This window comes from Sinohyriopsis cumingii, chromosome 5 (genome assembly GCF_028554795.1).
Source record: "Sinohyriopsis cumingii isolate HCF-2022 chromosome 5, ASM2855479v2, whole genome shotgun sequence".
NCBI lineage: Eukaryota > Metazoa > Mollusca > Bivalvia > Unionida > Unionidae > Sinohyriopsis > Sinohyriopsis cumingii.
Window position 1 is genome coordinate 21,747,204 of NC_142965.1, and position 19,124 is coordinate 21,766,327.

The 19,124-nt window shown below is 34.1% G+C and overlaps 1 protein-coding gene across 2 annotated transcripts in view; it reads right to left on the reverse strand.

Annotated features, from left to right (window-relative positions):
- Window positions 1–7,943: 7,943 nt before the first annotated feature.
- LOC149798763 (signal peptidase complex subunit 2-like) overlaps window positions 7,944–19,124 on the reverse strand; it is a 41,572-nt gene continuing 30,391 nt past the window's right edge. For both annotated transcript variants that reach the window (XM_089957641.1, XM_089957640.1), the window contains 2 exons: window positions 17,202–17,336; window positions 7,944–11,994 (listed from right to left, as the gene is read on the reverse strand). In XM_089957641.1, coding sequence (XP_089813767.1) covers window positions 11,811–11,994; window positions 17,202–17,336 — 319 coding nt within the window. In that variant the 3' untranslated portion in view covers window positions 7,944–11,810. The remainder of the gene's footprint in view (window positions 11,995–17,201; window positions 17,337–19,124) is intronic.

Below are 19,124 nucleotides of genomic sequence, written 5' to 3' on the forward strand. Positions count from 1 at the left end.
CATGGACTTTGTGTAGTAAGGAGTAACCGGCTCTTCTCAAAGCACATAGGACAAGGGTCGACCGGTCAGCCACTAATTCGACCACCGTAATCATGTTGTAATACAGCATTTTTTCCCCGCGTAAAGTAAAATTTAACAAATAATTTATTTTCCTAGACTACAATGTAGAAAGAATAAGAAAAAAGAACTTACAGTATTGCGAATTAAATCCAAATTGTAATCCAAGAATTAAAACACAAGTCCTATCATTGAAAAGTTCTAAGTGAATCACAGATAGTTAAAACCCCGATGAAAATCCAAGAAGGAAGGATATGACGTATGCAACAGTCAGCGTTGTACTGATTTGTCAACAGTTTCTTGTTAAATCACAAAAGATATTATTCCAGATTTTGAATTCCTTATAAATTCCGGTAAATGTCTTTGTCCAAGAATTAATTTAGATCACTTTTGTATTTCCAGGGACGATAATCACTTGAATTCAACAATTTGAAGAAAATAAAAATTCAGCCCCAAACGGGACATAACATAAAACAACTTGATGTCTCAAGTGTTAAGGTACGACTGATAGAATTCTTATCATAACATCAATTATGAGACTAACTAAAACGCAAAACAGATTCCCGGATAAGGGTCAAGAGTTCGTCCTTCTGGAAGAAAAAGTATGCTTACGAATTAACACGTGCCTCACATCACGTAGTCTATGTATGACCTTGATACAACTTCATGATTCCTACTCTGAGAAAGAATTTTTAAAAAAGTTGTTTACCAAAACTGTCAATGATTTTAAGGTCAGCAACTAGATACAATGTTTCTATTAGGTATTTACATCAATAAAATAAATTTAAAAAAATATCAACCAGGTCAAAGACAAATGAACTTAATTCTATATAAAAAAAAATTAAGTCCAGTAAACACTATTACATTACATGTACATTAACATGTAATGGAATAAATTATTTTAAAACTAACAGACAAAGAATTTGTTTAAATACACATAAGTAAATTAAGTAGTACATCCAGTCCAGGTAAAGATGAGTACTTCACTGAAATATTTCAATATCAATGATTTGACTTTAGTTTTGTTCCATCCCACCTCACCCCGAGTATTGTGTTCACTCTCATGGCTGCTTCTGCCTCAACGTAAACATTTTCCACGTTAAAATTGGCAAAACGCATCAAAGGAATCTTCTGATAATTATTGGAGAACTTATTTTCAATCATTTCATTATTTGCCGAACAGTCATGTATGTATCTGTCTCATGTAATAATCAAGTAACTGACTTAGCTAATTACATACAACTATTTTAATTCAATTCAAACTGACAAGTTAAAATATTAACATATATTTCCTATTTGTCAAAACTTGCTTTCGATAAAGTATATTTGCATTATTATGTCTGCGTGAGATAAGCCGAGACCATCTTTACAGTGACTGTAAGGTGAAACAGAATTTGAAATGAGTGAAATGAAGGATCGATAGATGAAAGAAATAGCCGACAGGTAAGTATTCGAAGAATGCGGTTCATATAAACGCGAACTCTGTGTGTGTGTGTGTGTGTGTGTGATTTGGATTTTTAACGTAGCTTTAAAAAAAATCAGTCATATCGCTACGATGTCAGCACTGTGGCAATTTATAGATGTCTAGCACTGGGGTATCATGCCGCAGACAAGTAGCATCATGTCCCACCCAGTCACATTATCCTGACACCAAGCCGACCAGTCCTAACACTAACTTCTTAATGCTGAGCGCCTAGCTAGGCAGCTGTTAGTACCATTTTTTTAAAGAATTTGGTATGGCTCGGCCAGGGTTCGAACGCTCTAACCGCTAGGCCACCCAAGCGGTAAACGCGAACTAAATAAGCTGATATATGTACTGTGACGAAATAACTGAGTGTAAACCTAGCATAAACTATATAAACTGCCACATTGCAGACATCATCGCGATATGACTGAAAAATTGTTAAAGCTACGTTAAATATCCAAATCACACACACACACACACACACACACACAGCTGACACACGAATATAATCCCTTGTGCAGACCTTGGTCTCTTTTATGAACATCTTGTCTGTTATTCAGCGCGATAGTAAATCTCAATGCCCTATTTGACAACATCAAACTCTTGATTTTCACATGTATTATATACTGGCCTCATAATCAAACCAGTTCTGAAACGAAAGACAGCATTCTCTTGTCTCATTCAATCAGACCTCTCGTGTGACTGATAGATCCTTATAAATGTCCAGACGTCACAAGTTCCGCTGTTTTTCAAAACTGATGACTGCCATTTAGGTTCCGCTTTCGCTATTATGTACTTTTAAGAAAGAGACTGGTATAATGAGAAGTTGGCAATGGCTACATGTACAGTGGAGAAAATTTTGGAATACTTCTAGGCCACTTTCATGACCTGTAGTTTTTCCAATTTTTCTGAATCGATCAATTAGTCCCAGACTATACTGGCATATTCCAAAACAGGCCTGATATAAGATACATACAGTTTTGATAAAATTTGACATGATGCAGTTTTTAAAATACTATCAATGTGTCAAGTTCATTTGGTATTTGATAAAGATATTAATCCTAGATGACGATGAGAATCCACATACTAAAGTTCGATATTATAAAATTGTAATGTTTCTGTTTGTGAAAAACATAGCCACTTGTTTTCTTTATTTTTGTGTTTTTTTTTTCAGGATTAAACTTTAAGAGTCATTTCTTAGACCAGTTATGCAGTTTTGTTAGTCATTATTCATGACAAGCTCTATCTCAGCACAATAACGGGATGAATAATGCAGAGATGAGTGATCTGCAAAAGGACGAGTGAGAGAGATTGCACCATCGTTTACATAGATTAAAAATAGGCGTGGCCCAAGCACGGATCCTTGCGACACAAAATCATTTATAATCATTTCCCGTAAATATGTATCATGCTAAACCACCGCTTATTTTATTATTACTTAAATAACTTTCAAACCATTTTATCAGATTACTTGAAATTCTGTATTCCTTCAATTTAAATAATAACCCCCCGTGCCAGACCGTATCGAAAGCTTTTGATAGATCACAAAAATACAAGAAAGTTATGACTGTTCTAATGAACTGCAAATACTATGGCATATTTTAATAACTTGAAAAACAGTGGAGTGACCAGGAAGGAATCCTGATTGATACTTATAAAAAAGACGGTTTGTATGAAAGTAAGTATATACATGTTTAAAAATGCATCTACAGCTAAGTAGATAGGTTGGTTTATAATTGGCAGCCTTGTGTGGATCACCTTTTTAGGAATAGGAAGAATGTGCGCAAGTTTCCATTTATCTTAATTTTTTTTTTCATTGATCTATTAAAATGCATTGCTAGTTGTTCCGCTATTGTTTCACTAAAGCGTTTAAGCATTCTACGACTTAACACCATCAGGCCCAGTGGCTTTATTAACAGAAATGGAATTAATAGTATCTTTAATTTTTTTTCAGTAATAGCGATTTCGTGTAGAGTATCGGAGCATCTTTTCTGAAAAGTACGGAGAGGAACAGTACCATCGTCTATAGTTGATACTGAGGTAAAATAATCATTTAATAAGTAAGCCTTTTCTTTTTTATCATAGACGCAAACCGAGTCATTATTTCTTGTATCAATAAGTGGGGGAATAGAATATGAAGGATAGATCTCATTAGGAAAGGATTTTGTAATCTTCCAAAATGTTTTAGGAGAATTTCTTTCAAAGTAAGAAAGAAACGTCTCAATATTATCCATATATTGCTTTTTAGCATACCATTTCATGTTTGTTTACTTTATTCCAGATTTATTTGAATTTGTCCAGTGGATTGTCCTATCACGATTGAAAGCAGATTTGCGTGTTCTATCCCTTTTCCTTATCACTTTTCTTAATTGGCAGTCAAACCATGTATTGGTTGGGCGAATTGTTAGTTTTACAAGAAATACACAAAGTTGAGAATTCTAATAGTTTGGTTGTGACTATATCAGTTACCACATCAATATCGCTTGGTGTTAGCAACATATCTGTCCAGTTAGTTCCTGTTATCAGAGCGTTCAATTTGTTAAAACCAGCTTGGTTGTAAATCCAAACACGACGGATGTAGGCCGCTTGGAGGTGCACGTTAACGCTGGTTGATATATTAGGAGCATCATGATCGCTAAATTCTGTCAATTTTTAAGATGTCTGTGTGAATAATATTTGTACCACTACTTACAAAGATTGGATCAAGGAAGGTTTTGGTTGTACAAGTAACTACAATATGATAGTATATCGCCAGACAGAAATGGCGCTTACTTGGTGGACATGGTGCAGAGTGCATAGATCTCTTGGAGTAAGGTTAGCTTCTGGTTGCAAACTTCACAAGTTCCTTTTTTTATACGATCGTTTCTATGCATGCATTTAGGGATTACGCACAACAAGCAAGATTTACTTACCTACGAAAATGAAGACCTTTACAACGCGCAAAACTACGCACTTCCAAAAATAAAGATTTGACAAAGGAAGTGTTCCAATAAGCATCGGTAATTTTACGCTTTTCAAAAAAAATCCCAACAGATATGAATATACTTAAAAAAAAAAAAAAAGAATTGTGCTTAGTTTCAAATTACTTTCATGTGTTCGATTGACCTCAGTAAGTAATAAAAATTAACAAAGTGTAATGAGGCCACCTGTCTGGAACTAATTTGATGCTCTTTAGACATACGTGACCTCAGAGTTGGTCGGCGTAGGGATAATATCCAAAACTGGCTAGTAAATCGCCAGAAGGAGTCGCTTATTTAGCGGTTAGGGCGCAGAGGGCGTCTAGCTGAGTACGACAAAGCATACTTAAGCACTTTATTGTTACAGCTGACGGGTCTAATAAATGTATAGAACTCTAACATGCAACATATTTTTTGAGAAAGAATCTGCCCCTCAAGCTGACACTTTGAAATGTTGCATACATTTATTAAACATTATGGCCAAATTTTATTAAACAACTCTGGATGAAGAATATTCTAGAACTGTGTTGTCTTAGTTTCACATTGGTTCATATCAATTATGATGGGAATCTATTATGGGATTAAGTAAATATGGTGTGTGTATGTGTTTTGGATTTTTTAACGTGGCTTTATCAATTTTTCAGTAATATCGCTAACTAGCACTGGGGCATTATGCCGCAGACATGTAGCATAATCCAGTCACATTATCCTGACACCAAGCCGACCAGTCAAAACACTAACCTCTTATTACTGGGCGCCAAGCGAAGCAGCTGCTAGTACCATTTTTACAAGTCTCTGGTATGACTCGGCCGGGCTTCAAACACGCGACCTCCCGCATCCAAGGCGGACGCTTGAACGACTAGGCCACCGGAGCGATAAATATAATATGAATGAAAAAGCATAACTTAAACCCATTATAAATCGCTTCCCACCAAAGTGTGCTCAACAAACCACATGGTTTCAACTTGTGTCTCTGTACTTAAATAATCAGACAGAATAATACTTATAAATTGTAATAAGTGATTAACGATTCTGTGAAAGCATGCAATAAAGTAAACAAAAGGTATACGAGACATTGAGAACTCTTGAGTGACGTACGACCTGCTATAAACAAAATAGGCTGCACTTGTTTTCTGTAGTGGTAAATTGGTGAACTCTATAACCTGCATAATGAAAAGATCTCATCACCAACATAAATTTCCAGAGTGAATTTGAAAATAGAATTCTTTGGGCTCCAACCTATTTAAAATTTGATGATTCTTAAATATTCATTCATTTATTATTTTATGGAAAATTATGGATTGGGTAATTTTCCTCATATTCTTTAATGTAATGACTATTATCTAGAGATAAATATTCAAGAAAGACGACCAAAGGAAATTACACGCCAATCTATAAATTTGTAAGCAATTTCGGATTGCTTGGAACACTATGTAAATTTATCGATTCCAACATTTCATAATATTTTAAAAAGCTTTTGTCAACAAGATTTGTTTGTAAATCGATGTAGACATGATAACAACCGTCATATAACTGAAGGATTAGTTTAGTATTTCCTTTTCATTCACAAACTTTGGCACAAGAATTACTCTATTACACTTGTCATTGAATGAATTATAAACTGTTATATTTTAACCTGAAATCAGTATAATGTATTATATTCCCCCAATATGAACAATAACAATAATAATATTAAATAAAAAATAAGATTACTTTAAAAAATAACCCCAAAATAATATATGTAATAACCAAACCTGCAATAAACCAACTGCATAATGGTAATTTTTCACAATAACTCCCACCCCCGCTGCAACATATGCAAAGACAGATGTAAAATATTTGGCCTTTTAGTAAGGCATGTATTGCTCTGCAAAAAGCAATTATCAGTTTGCTTTAACAGCTTTATAAACTTGATGCATATAGTCACTGTAAAATATATTTTAATTTAAGATGAACACTTTAAATTATAAATTATTTTATAGATAAGAAAGCTATATTGTTCAATTGAAACAAGAATAACTACACAAAATGGTGTTAGGCTTAAATCCATTTATCTGCCAACTATCCAAGGGCCTTTCTGCTGGGTCCATACCAGCTTTCTATATGTGGACTCTCGACTCAGAGCTTTCAAGTCTAAAAATTAGGCATGTGCACTGTCATGGTTCATGAAGTGAAAAATTTTTACATCAAGTTTGTGAAACTTCACACGGGCATGAATAAAGGTACTTCAAAAAGCCCATAACATACCTACTGCCTTCTTGTGGGTCTCAACAACACACCTACTGCATTCATGTTGTGGGTTTCAGTGACTATGACACAAAACCTCTAATCCTGTAATCATCAGGTTTGTTCCATAGGATTCTAATTAAAATGCAAATACCAACTCCCTTTGTCAAACTGCAGTGAACTTGACACAGTTGATCTCTGAATGTCAAATCAATAAGTTTCTTTGTAACATCAGGAAAACATTCAAAAGATTTGGTGAAGGTATGTTCAACATAATTTAAGTTAATTATGAAGTTCACAGTGACCTTGATTACTCACCTCTTGATTCTTTAAATCAACCTTTTTGTCTGTCTTAAATGACCAGAAGTTTGCATTACAGATCTTACTAGACTAATTAAGTTCCTTACAAATTTATTTCATTTTTCTACATTTCTAATGAATAGCAGTTCAGATGCACCAAGACTACATTATTTCTATTACATACTATCCTGAATAAGAAATATATAAAAATTCTGTATGGATTGCACTGAACATAGTGGCATCTGAATTAAATTACTGGAAACTTTAATGCAAGTGCCCTTTGCAGAACATAAAATCACACCTGTTTACTTTGTCATCTTATGCAAAACTCAAGAGACTAAAATATATAATTTTATTTTTTAAATCTATTCTTTAATGTTGCTGGAATATTTACTCCACATAACATTCCTCATTGGTCAGCAAATCTCAAGGAAAAATATGAGAATAAAATATTAATGATTTTCTCAGAGAATAAAACAGGATGCAGCTGACTGGTCCAATTAGTGATACATTACAGCTGACTGGTCCAATCAGTGATACATTACAGCTGACTGGTCCAATCAGTGAGACATTACAGCTAACTGGTCCAAATAGTGATACATTACAGCTGACTGGTCCAATTAGCGATACATTACAGCTGACTGGTCCAATCAGTGATACATTACAGCTGACTGGTCCAATCAGTGATACATTACAGCTGACTGGTCCAAATAGTGATACATTACAGCTGACTGGTCCAATTGGTGATACATTACAGCTGACTGGTCCAATTAGTGATACATTACATCAACCACATAAATAAAGGCATAATATTTCTACTGAGCTTTCCAGATGAATTAAAAAATAGTAACTCAAAAGATCTTGGAGTAATCAATACAGAGTCTCAGCATAGACAATAAACAAAAAGTATTCTCTGCATTAATGAAAACAAACAAAAATTCCTTTTCGTAACCTATTTTTATTTTACAAATCAGACATACATCTCTGACAGTGTGTGAAAAGACAAATGGACCATGCAACAATAAGTCAGGTGATCACTGTCACATCTCATCTATGACTAGACGTTCAATCTGATTCTCTGGATGAGCAGTGAAAGTTAAACTGGCTAAAATTACAATCCTTCCATACAACTAGCTTTTGAACTGTAATAAGATCTTTCTGACTTATTTATATTTTAATGAGGACTTATATTCTTCTAAATAATATCTGCAACTAAAATTAGAAAAACAAAACTTAAATCTTTTAATAATTTAACCTCTTTCTCCATTACAAAGCCACAAACCCCAATTATGTATGTGTCAATGTGACATAGATGCTCAAGACATTCAAGGGAAACATGCCAAGTCAAGCAGGGGCAATAACTCTGTTGAATACTGTTAGAGAAAGATGAAAATTGAATTTGACCTGGGTTATTTTTTATATATAATATACGGACTTTAAAAAGTCAATGTCTACTGAACTGTTCAAAATAATGTGATCATTACAACATCATTTTAAATAAGGTCACTTTTTACCTCAGTTTATTGTAGTACAAATTAGAGAGAAATTGGATGCAAAATTAAGTTGTTGCAATGATTACTAGCCTTGCAGGCTTTCTGTTAATACAGATATCAATTCATTAATTTGTCATACTGAAAAAAGAGTCACTCATCAACATAAACTTTTTTTTGATGTACCTGACATGAGTAATTTATGATTTTCAAGAATAATAAGAAAAAGATCAACTGGGTCTATCTCAGAACGGAAATTTTGTGGGGAGGGGGAGAGAACAAACCTTTCCATTTGAAGAAAGGGAGGAACTTTATTAAACACTGGAAGGATTTAAGAAAGAAATAATAGTGGAGTTTTTGTGCAATTAATTTTAAAAAAAATTACCATCAATACTACAATCTCACTTCCAAGAATAGACCCTGATTAGAAGCAAGTTTTCAAACTGTCAACATAAACATCAGTTGCAAACAATATTTGATAAATAACTGATTAAGGAAAGTTATATGTCATGATAAATTGATCAGTGAAACATGATTAATACAGTGTGTCAGAAAAATGATGAAGTTTTAACAAGCTGATATATGGGTATATTTTGTAAAATATAATGTATAGATTTTACAGAATTTTCTTGACATACAAGATGGGCCCAAACACCACAGTTCCTGATCTGCTGTTGTATCATGCAATAGCAGTTCAGGGTCTATGTTGTTTGTTCTACTGATTACTCTTAAAAATATGCAGAGACACAGATCTACTGGCACATTATCCAGAGGCAGATCTGGGTCTGTGTTGTTTGCAGCTGGTGCAACTTATATGTGAGTGTATAATGTACTCAGCTAGTTGGGACTATGTGCAAGACTGCCATGAAATGAGTAATTAACAAGATACTGGTTTTCATATGATATTCCACAGGGCCACTTACAAACAAATTTACTTACTTGATTTTGCTCACATCAAACAATTATAAACCACATATACAAATGAAAAAATTTTATCATAGTCTGTCGACTGTCCCTTCATTAGCACAGATTTCACTTTTCTTCAAATTTTTAATACTCGCACAGTTATGCATTAACTCAGTTTTAAGTATTCTTGCAAATATCCCAGTGTAATATATGAGGAATCTTTTAAAGCATTGTTGATTTTTTTTTCCCCATTCAATAGCTCACAGACTAGCACTCTGAGGGAATGACAAGCCGTTACTCAATAATGGAACTTTACATGGAAAGAAGGTGTATGACTGACTCTCACCTATCATGACATGCATACGACTGTAGTACACTCTCCTTATTCATGCCTTTATTCACCCGTGTTAACTGTTTACAAACTAATTTTACTGTAAACAGGACAAAAATACTTTCAAATGCTATTCTTTGGACAACTTTCTCTTAGATGTCTTGGGCTTATCAAAAACCAATCATACAGATGCCATTCTTTTTCAACATATAGCATGTTTTGATTATAAAGCATTTTATTTCATGACTATGAAACTGTGTTGTAGCAATGATGAGTAACTCATGGAAGAGGCTGAAAAATGAGTCCAAAACATTACATCTGACAGAGGTTAGTGAAGGAAAACAAACAATCCACAATCCTCTACAATGAGAGAGATTCACTGAAAGTATCACTATAGTTACTATTATTAGGGCTGGACAATCCTCGATACCAACTCATTCTTCGAGAAACACAAAGCAACTGGCCTCACTTCACTCACCTAACAGCTACAAGTACCAAAAAACTGAATTTCAGCAGATGGATAATCTGGGTTAGGAGGGTGCTTTCCTTACAAATTTCTTAAATGTTGGTTGAATGGTTCCACCAAAATATTGAACTTTTCTCTGCTTTTACATTCTTTGGCCCAAATGTTGGTTGAATGATTCCCCAAAAATAGTGAATTTTTGTTTGCTTTTACACTCTTTGGCCGAAATGTTGGTTGAATGGTTTCCCCCAAAATATTGAATTTTGCTCAGTTTTTACACTCTTTGACCAAATATTATGATTTCTGTCAAATCTGGTTCAATTCTGTTCTGTGATTTTTATAAAGTAATTTAAGAAGGCTTGTCTGTTTCTTAAACAAATATACTGGACTGATCAACATCATATGATAGATATTAAAAGGCTTTATACAAGAACACTTTCAATCACACATGATTAAAAATTCTGTCTTGTGCTTTTTCAGAAGAAATCCTTTAAAGGTTTTTCACTTTTAGTAATGGTGGATAGACATCATATTTACAGACTTAATATGCCTTCATGCCAAGGTGCTTTCTGTCAAATTTGTTTGGTTTCTGCTGACTGTTTTTTAAAGAAGTTTACATGTGTTTTAATATTTTAGTTGTTGTTGTTGTTGTTGTTGTAGGGTTTAACGCCCTTTTTCAGCACATTATAGGCTATACAAGGTGGCCAGTATAAATTTTGGAGGAAGAAACCTGGAAAACCCCAGGAAGAAGCACCAACCCACAAGAAGCTACTGGCAAGCTTTCTCACGTACCCACGTTAGCCAAGCCTGAGACTCGAACCCAGGCAGACAGGTGAGATGCCAGTGATCCGGAACAGTGAGTCCTTTAGACCTCTCGACCATTCGGGGTCCCTATTATTTTAGTAACAGCAGCCATATTTGATGGTAGGTGGATTGACATTTAAACCAGGCTGCTTTCTGCTCAATAGATTTGGTCAATATCTGGTTAGTTGTAAAATCTTGTTTTTTTTGGATATGTGGCCATACTGAATTATGATATTTGGCAACATTTATGTGGCCATATTAAATTATGATATTTGGCATCATTTACATAAACTTGACAGCCTTCATTCTAGGAAGCTGTCTGCCAAATTTTGTGGAAACTAGCCCAGTCAGTTGTGAAAAGCTGAAAATAGCAAATGCTGATGGATGAAGAATGACACAAGACTGGTGCAGGACCATATCAAAACCTTACTTTGTTCATGAAAAAATATACTACAATCTTTTCCAGTTACTAAAACAAGAAGGCTTTTTACAATCAAAACAATTACCACTTACTGCAGTCAACTGCCATTTGGTACCAACTAGGATGTATTGTAATCATGCTTTTAAATTCAAATGAAGAATAAATAAAACCTCTAATATAAGGCTTTAAACGGTGTCTCCTGGTCTTACCAGAATAAATATAATAATTTATTTCTTACTTTAAATGTCGGAAGAGATGGCATAAATGTTTATTTCATACCACAATTTCATCTTACCTAATGAAAATATTATTCTTGATCATAAACACCCCTCCCCTCTCTCTCACTTACACATACACACACAGAGAAAAGTATCAGTTTGATGTAAGCTGTTATTCCTTCTTGTCCACTGCTATTCTACCCTGTAGCATTCTGACTTCAGGCTCATATAGGTCAAAGCAAAGTGTACCATTTTCATCGAAAAAGCTGGCAACAGATTTTGTTATTTCTTCAGATCTTGTTTTGTGTTTTGTGCCATCTTGCAAGGTCATGTGCAGCGTATATGTGTCATCATATCTGAAAGCATCAAGTGAGCATTAATATAAGTTTTAATGCATTTGAATTCTGAATAAAGTGAGCATTGATATAAAGTTTTAATGTATCTGAATTCTGAATAAGGTAAGTATTAATATAAAATTTTAATGCACTTGAATTCTGAATAAAGTGAGCATTAATATAAAGTGTTAATGGATTTGAATTCTGAATAAAGAAAGCATTAATATAAAGTTTTAATGCATCTGAATTCTGAATAAGGTAAGTATTAATATAAAGTTTTAATGCATTTGAATTCTAAATAAAGAGAGCATTGATATAAAGTTTTAATGCATTTGAATTCTGAATAAAGAGAGCATTAATATAAAGTTTTAATGCATATGAATTCTGAATAAAGTGAGCATTAATATAAAGTTTTAATGCATATGAATTCTGAATAAGGTGAGCATTAATATAAAGTTTTAATGCATATGAATTCTGAATAAAGAGAGCATTAATATAAAGTTTTAATGCATATGAATTCTGAATAAAGTGAGCATTAATATAAAGTTTTAATGCATATGAATTCTGAATAAGGTGAGCATTAATATAAAGTTTTAATGCATATGAATTCTGAATAAGGTGAGCATTAATATAAAGTTTTAATGCATATGAATTCTGAATAAAGAGAGCATTAATATAAAGTTTTAATGCATATGAATTCTGAATAAGGTGAGTATTAATATAAAGTTTTAATGCATTTGAATTCTGAATAAGGTGAGTATTAATATAAAGTTTTAATGCATATGAATTCTGAATAAGGTGAGTATTAATATAAAGTTTTAATGCATTTGAATTTTATATAACATATACAAGTCTCATATGATAATTCATGCATAATAGGTTCCAGAAAACAGACCACACTATAAGCAAGGGTGTGTGTCAGTGAGGGCCCTAACAAATTATAAAGGGAATGCCATCCTTGACATGGTGAAGAAAAAATGGAGGGGCAACATTAATTACCTTAATATTCAAGATGCCCAACCACTGAAAGATCAATAACATTACTCCAAGAGGTTTCAGCAAAACCCATCATGTAATAACATTACTCCAGGAGGTTTCAGCAAAACCCATCATGTAATAACATTACTCCAGGAGGTTTCAGCAAAACTCATCATGTAATAACATTACTCCAGGAGGTTTCAGCAAAACCCATCATGTAATAACATTACTTCAGGAGGTTTCAGCAAAACCCATCATGTAATAACATTACTCCAGGAGGTTTCAGCAAAACCCATCATGTAATAACATTACTCCAGGAGGTTTCAGCAAAACCCATCACACAAAAACATTCTTGTTGATTCAAAAACTAAGGAAATTTATTTTGTGAAACAACCTTCAACTCCGAAACTCAACTTTTTTGTAATTGTTGTATTAGTAAAATCTTGTTTTATAATTTTGCTGAAATTAATAGTAAAACTTCTCATAACTGAGGAAATCTGAGCGTCAATTCAGAAATTTTAAGTTCACTACAAAATCTGGAAATCGCTTCTCCACAATGAAGTGTATCTGTGAAACAAAGCTTTTTATTCACCGCTCATTTTCCTTTAGTTGCCTTGATATATTCTATCACATTTGTGAATGAGTAGGCTAATTTTAGGCAGTTAAATTATATTACATAATGATATTTATAACTGTTCGATTAATCAACTGAAATGAGTTGACCTGACACATGACAGTGACCGCTAGCTCTTATGAAGATATGGTTTGCATGCCTTTTGACTTCTCTTTTATTCCAACTGCTTTAGTTGATTTCATACAAAAGATTAATTAACATGAGGTCTGCTTTTAAATGAGTGCAAGAATATAACAAATACTTTTGCAAGTCGGAGATCAAATCACAGACATAGATGTGATTGTAGATTTCCATTTTTCACAAGAGGCATATTGGATTTACGATGATGATGATAAAACCAAGCTGAATGATAGAACTAAAATATGAATTTCTCTTGAAAAACTTATTATTAATTGGCATTTATTTCACAGAGTGGTTTTCAATGATCCAAATTTGGTCAAATACTGCTATTTACAGTATACTAAGAATATTGTTAGGAACTGTTTCCAAAAATGTAAGACTTTTAGTTAAAAGTTGAGAATTTCATGTTGTCGTCGTTGTTGTTCTAGGGTTTAACGCCATTTTCAACACAAGATATGCTATACATGGTGGCCAGTATAACTGGTGGAGGAAGAACCCTGGAAAACCCAGGGAAGAACCACCGACCCAGTAGAAGCTACTGGCAGGCTTTCCCACGTACCCACGCTAGCCGAGCCTTGGACTTGAACCCAAGCAGACAGAGGGAGAATTTCATGATGTTGATTCAAAAATTCCAGGTACAAAACCACCCTTTTGAAGATACAAGTGAAATATCAATGTTTCATTTACCAACTTCAATCATAATTTTCTTCATGTTTAACAAATAGGTGCCACATTTTGGAATATTTTATACTAAAAATACCCATGAGATCCATAAATGAACCCATGTTACAAGCAGGTTCATGAGTTATCCAGGGACAAGTTAAAAAGGAACTGGTGTACAAGTGTATGAATGCGTGACTTTTTTCAAACTAGCTGAAATGCAACTATTCCATCTAAACATCCAAACATTTATTAATTAAAATTTCCTGTCACCCAATGAATTCAGATAATAAATGATATCCATGTAGTATAATGCAGTTATAAATGATTCTTACATCACTGGACTGGTTCCAGCTATACATGTACCATAATGCAATTATTAATGATTCTTACATGATTGGACTGGTTTTGCCTATACATGTACTACAATGTAGTTATACATTATTTTTACATGATTGGACTGGATCCAGCTGTACACAAACCATAATGTAGTTATAAATTATTCTTACATGACTGGACTGGTTCTGGCTATACATGTACCATATTGCAGTTATAAATGATTCTTACATGAATGGACTGGTTTCGGTTGTGCTTGCACCATAATGTAGTTATAAATGATTCTTACATGACTGGACTGGTTCTGACTACTGTGACACAGTCAGCTTTTGTTATGTCAGCTGTATTCATCCATAAGAAATTCAGGTGGTCCATGAGTACATGACTTTTTCATGTCTTTAAAAACTTCATTTTTTGGGGTATTTGGTATGTAATACAAGTACCTAGTGTCTAATAGTGTAAAAGAGTAATACTTAGTTTGCTCTCTCAGGACTTCCCTTAAATTGACATTTTATGGAGCCCCAAGACCCCCCATATCTGAATTTTATAGGGTCCTTGGATAAATATCCATTATAATGCCAGAAATAAAGTGACACAAATCCTTGTGAGTTTTACTTAATCCATATACTGGAGAACATAAAATGTAATTTGTTGAAAAAAATGGTGCAATGATTACCCCAAAAGCATAATGGCTGGCATGTATGCATTTAACCCCCAAAATACTTATTAAGTTATTTAAATATGCAAATGACATTTTTACGTATCCAAATTTACAAACGTCATTTTGTCCAAGTCTCCATGTGAAAGCTACAAATGGCAGTAATATTTATTGTCATAGAGTTCATCTTATAATTTAATTTGAATCCTTAGCACATCGTCTTTTCGAGATCACATGTACTAAACTTATTTGTCTACACTCGGAAATGAACACAATGCACGATTAATGGGCATGACAACAGACAGTATAGAAAATTCTTGAGACCTCTGTTTTGTGAAGCCTTGACCTTTTCTGCAAGCTGTAAATTGACTTGGTCAGAAATTTTTATTGTGTCTTACGTGACTTTTAATGTGTCATTTTTAATTTTATTGCATCAGGGATGCACATTTGTGCATTATCGGAAGCCCTGTCTCTATAAATGTTTGCTGGAACACAAGGATAATGCTTAAGCACTAGAGCGTTTATGTACATTAAAGATACAGCATTGATGCAGGAAATGACATAAAATTTACTTATATATGTGCCTGGAATATTATGAACTCTTTAAGGTGCAGCTGTCTTTCAATCCTATGAATGTGACAAGATTTTCCATTACTACAAAAGAATCTATATGAACTGCACATAAAAAACAAAGCAATAAAAACACACACACTTTCTTTACTATTTTTATAACGAGAAAGCAAGGCTATCAATGCTGAGGCCTTCATCAATGAAAACTTCAAAATAAGTGACCCTGAACCAAATGTTGAAAGGATAAACAAGTGTGCTGCAGAATGAATAGTTAGTCTTACAATGATTCATCCCTGGCATGAATAACTTAGACTTAAAACGATTCATCCCTGGCATGAACAGTGCAGGCTCACAATGACTCTGGCATGAACAGCTATGACTTAAAAATAATGATTCATCCCAATCACAAATAAATTAAGACTTATAACGATTCATCCCAAGCATGAATAAATTAGACTTATAATGATTCATCACTGGTATGAATCAATCAGACTTATAATGATTCATTTCTGTCACGAATAGAGGCTATTAAGAGATTTAGTAAAATATATACAAATGAAAAACTTTAATCCCCCAAAATTAATACAAATGTTCTCTATGACCTTGACACCAAGGTCAAAAGTGTGAATAAACATGTTGCAGAATGTACTGCCCAGCTTCATAATGATTCATTCAAAGTATGAACAAAGTATCCAGCAAGGGGTTAGGAAATGTTGTTGATGTTGTTTAACACTATTTATTAGCACATGATAAGCTATTCATGGCAGCCAGTTCAACTGGTGGAGGAAGAACCCAAAAGAAATTCCAGCAAGAACCACCACCCCATGGGAAGCTACTGACAAGCTTTCTCACATACTCATGTTGGCTTAGCCAGAGACTTGAACCCATGCAGAGAGAGGTTAGATGGCAGTGATTGGCAATGGTGAGCATATTAGACTACTCAGCAAACCAGAGGCCTAGAAAAAGGAAATAGCAGCAAATGAAAAAACAGAACCAAAATCTGAATGCAAAGTTTCTAGCCTTGTAACCTTGACTCTAAAGGTCATAAGCGTGTCACAGAATGAACTGATTTATCTTCATAATGGTTCATGACAGAAATGATGATAATTCATCAAAATGTTTAGGCAATATAAGCTAATTTAAAACTTCAAGCAAACCTTTGACAATTATTTTGACAACAATGATTCCATCAGCACCAGGAAAATGACAGGAAGAAAGGAAACGAAAAAGAAATGAAAAGGATAAAGATTTTTGTCATCAGTTTCAACTTACTTCTTCAGTGTAGATGACAAGCTCCATACATTGGGTGGGTCAATACCAGCCTTGTCCTTCTGAAGACAGACCAAGAAAATTCCCTTCTCCTTGTATGTAGTGTAAATGGTCAGAACCCCCATCAGCACAAAATAGCTGGTATAGATTAAGGATGAAAATGTCCGTGAAAAATTCAATTACTGTAATAGTACTATACATGTATTTGCAAAGTAAAAAGACTGAGGATTTAGTTTCAAAAATACATTCCATCCAGACATATGTTTAAGAATATATTTTATAAAACCAAAGCATTTCTTATCTCAAGATATAGGTAATTTTTTTTATCTTTTCTACCATTTTACCATAAAACTGATCCTGAATTGATAAAACAATTTCTATAATGGCAAATGATCTTTTGAGGACACATACATATATATATGAAATGAGAAGCAACTCTTACAGGTTAACTTCCTTATCTACCCACTGGGTGACTACTGTTTTACCTAGTTTAAACCAGTGTTTGTTTATTTTTTTGAGTGTCACCAAGGGGAATGCTCACATTGTGGGGAAGGGTGGGAGGGGTTATTAATAATTTTATCAGGTAAGTATTACAGAACAAACATAATTTATTAAAAAAGATTTGATTTCCTGGAAGATACATTATCTGATCATGTAACATTATGAGAAAAACTAAAAGGAGGAAATGCTGAACATTCTACCTATACATGTGTCCCCCAGAAGGACTAAGGTTGCTCTACTAATGGATGAATTTATTCTAATATTAGTTTAGCATGCTGGGAGGCAGTTCTACACGTGACGAGATCCATATGGGATTCTGCACTTAATTATGGTTTCACCTTAAAGCGGCCAATACTGCCTGGTTACAAGATTGTGCCGTCATAAACAGGGGTGTGGTTACTATCTGGCTCGATGAGGTTCAGTGCTTTCATCTGCAAGGCATTATCCCTGAGATAGAAATTGAAGAAAGCATGAGATCCAACTGACACCACTATCTCTTGAATGGAGAAGTTACATTTGATTGCCAGGATCTTGGAAATTGCACATATTTTATATGCAGTATACATGTTCCTGAGAGGGGTCACTGTACACTACAACTCCCTTTAACCAAGTGACTAGCACTTGCAGTGTCATGTCTTGCTTTACTGACTTGAGAAGTAGAAAAACCCTGGCATGACCATTGCAGATATTTTCCCTAAGACAATATTTTAGAATACAGATGTGGTCTTGGAGATTTTTCTCTCAATGTGTCAATCAAGGAGTGAGGGTGAATAGTATTTGTTGATTTCCCAGTGACAGCAACCCGTTTTTGAAACCAGGGTGTGCCATTAGGCCAACTGATCTACCTTGTCAAAGCTGCATACAGTTCGGGGCTACAGAGAGCATGGTTTACACAGAGATTTCAAGGACTTTATTTAAGGACTTGTATGGCTTTCTCACTTATTTTTAAGGCCATTTCACTCGGGTTAAGGCGTTATCAAAAGGCTGTATCATTCATGCTAAGGCTTTATCACTCATTTTAAGGCCATATCACTACTTTTCAAGGCCATATCACTCATGCTAAGGCCTTATCACTCATTTTAAGGCCATATCACTCATTTTTAAGGCCATATCACTAACTTTTAAGGCCTTATCACTCATGCCAAGGCTTTATCACTCATTTTTAAGGTCCCATTAAACCAATTAATGTTACCTCTTTCCAATGCTTTCAATACTGCACAATATATAACTAAGAAATCTTTCTCTTACAACATGAAAACTGGTCAGCAATGTTGTATTCAGGAAACAATAAAGCTTTGTGTTGTTTTCATTTGATTCATTAGAGTAAAGGGTCACAATTATTTGTACTGTCCACAAAATTTCAGGTTTCAGTGTATGGGTTTTTTAAAACAAAGCCAGCAATACCTTGCATGCCACTGGAAGAGG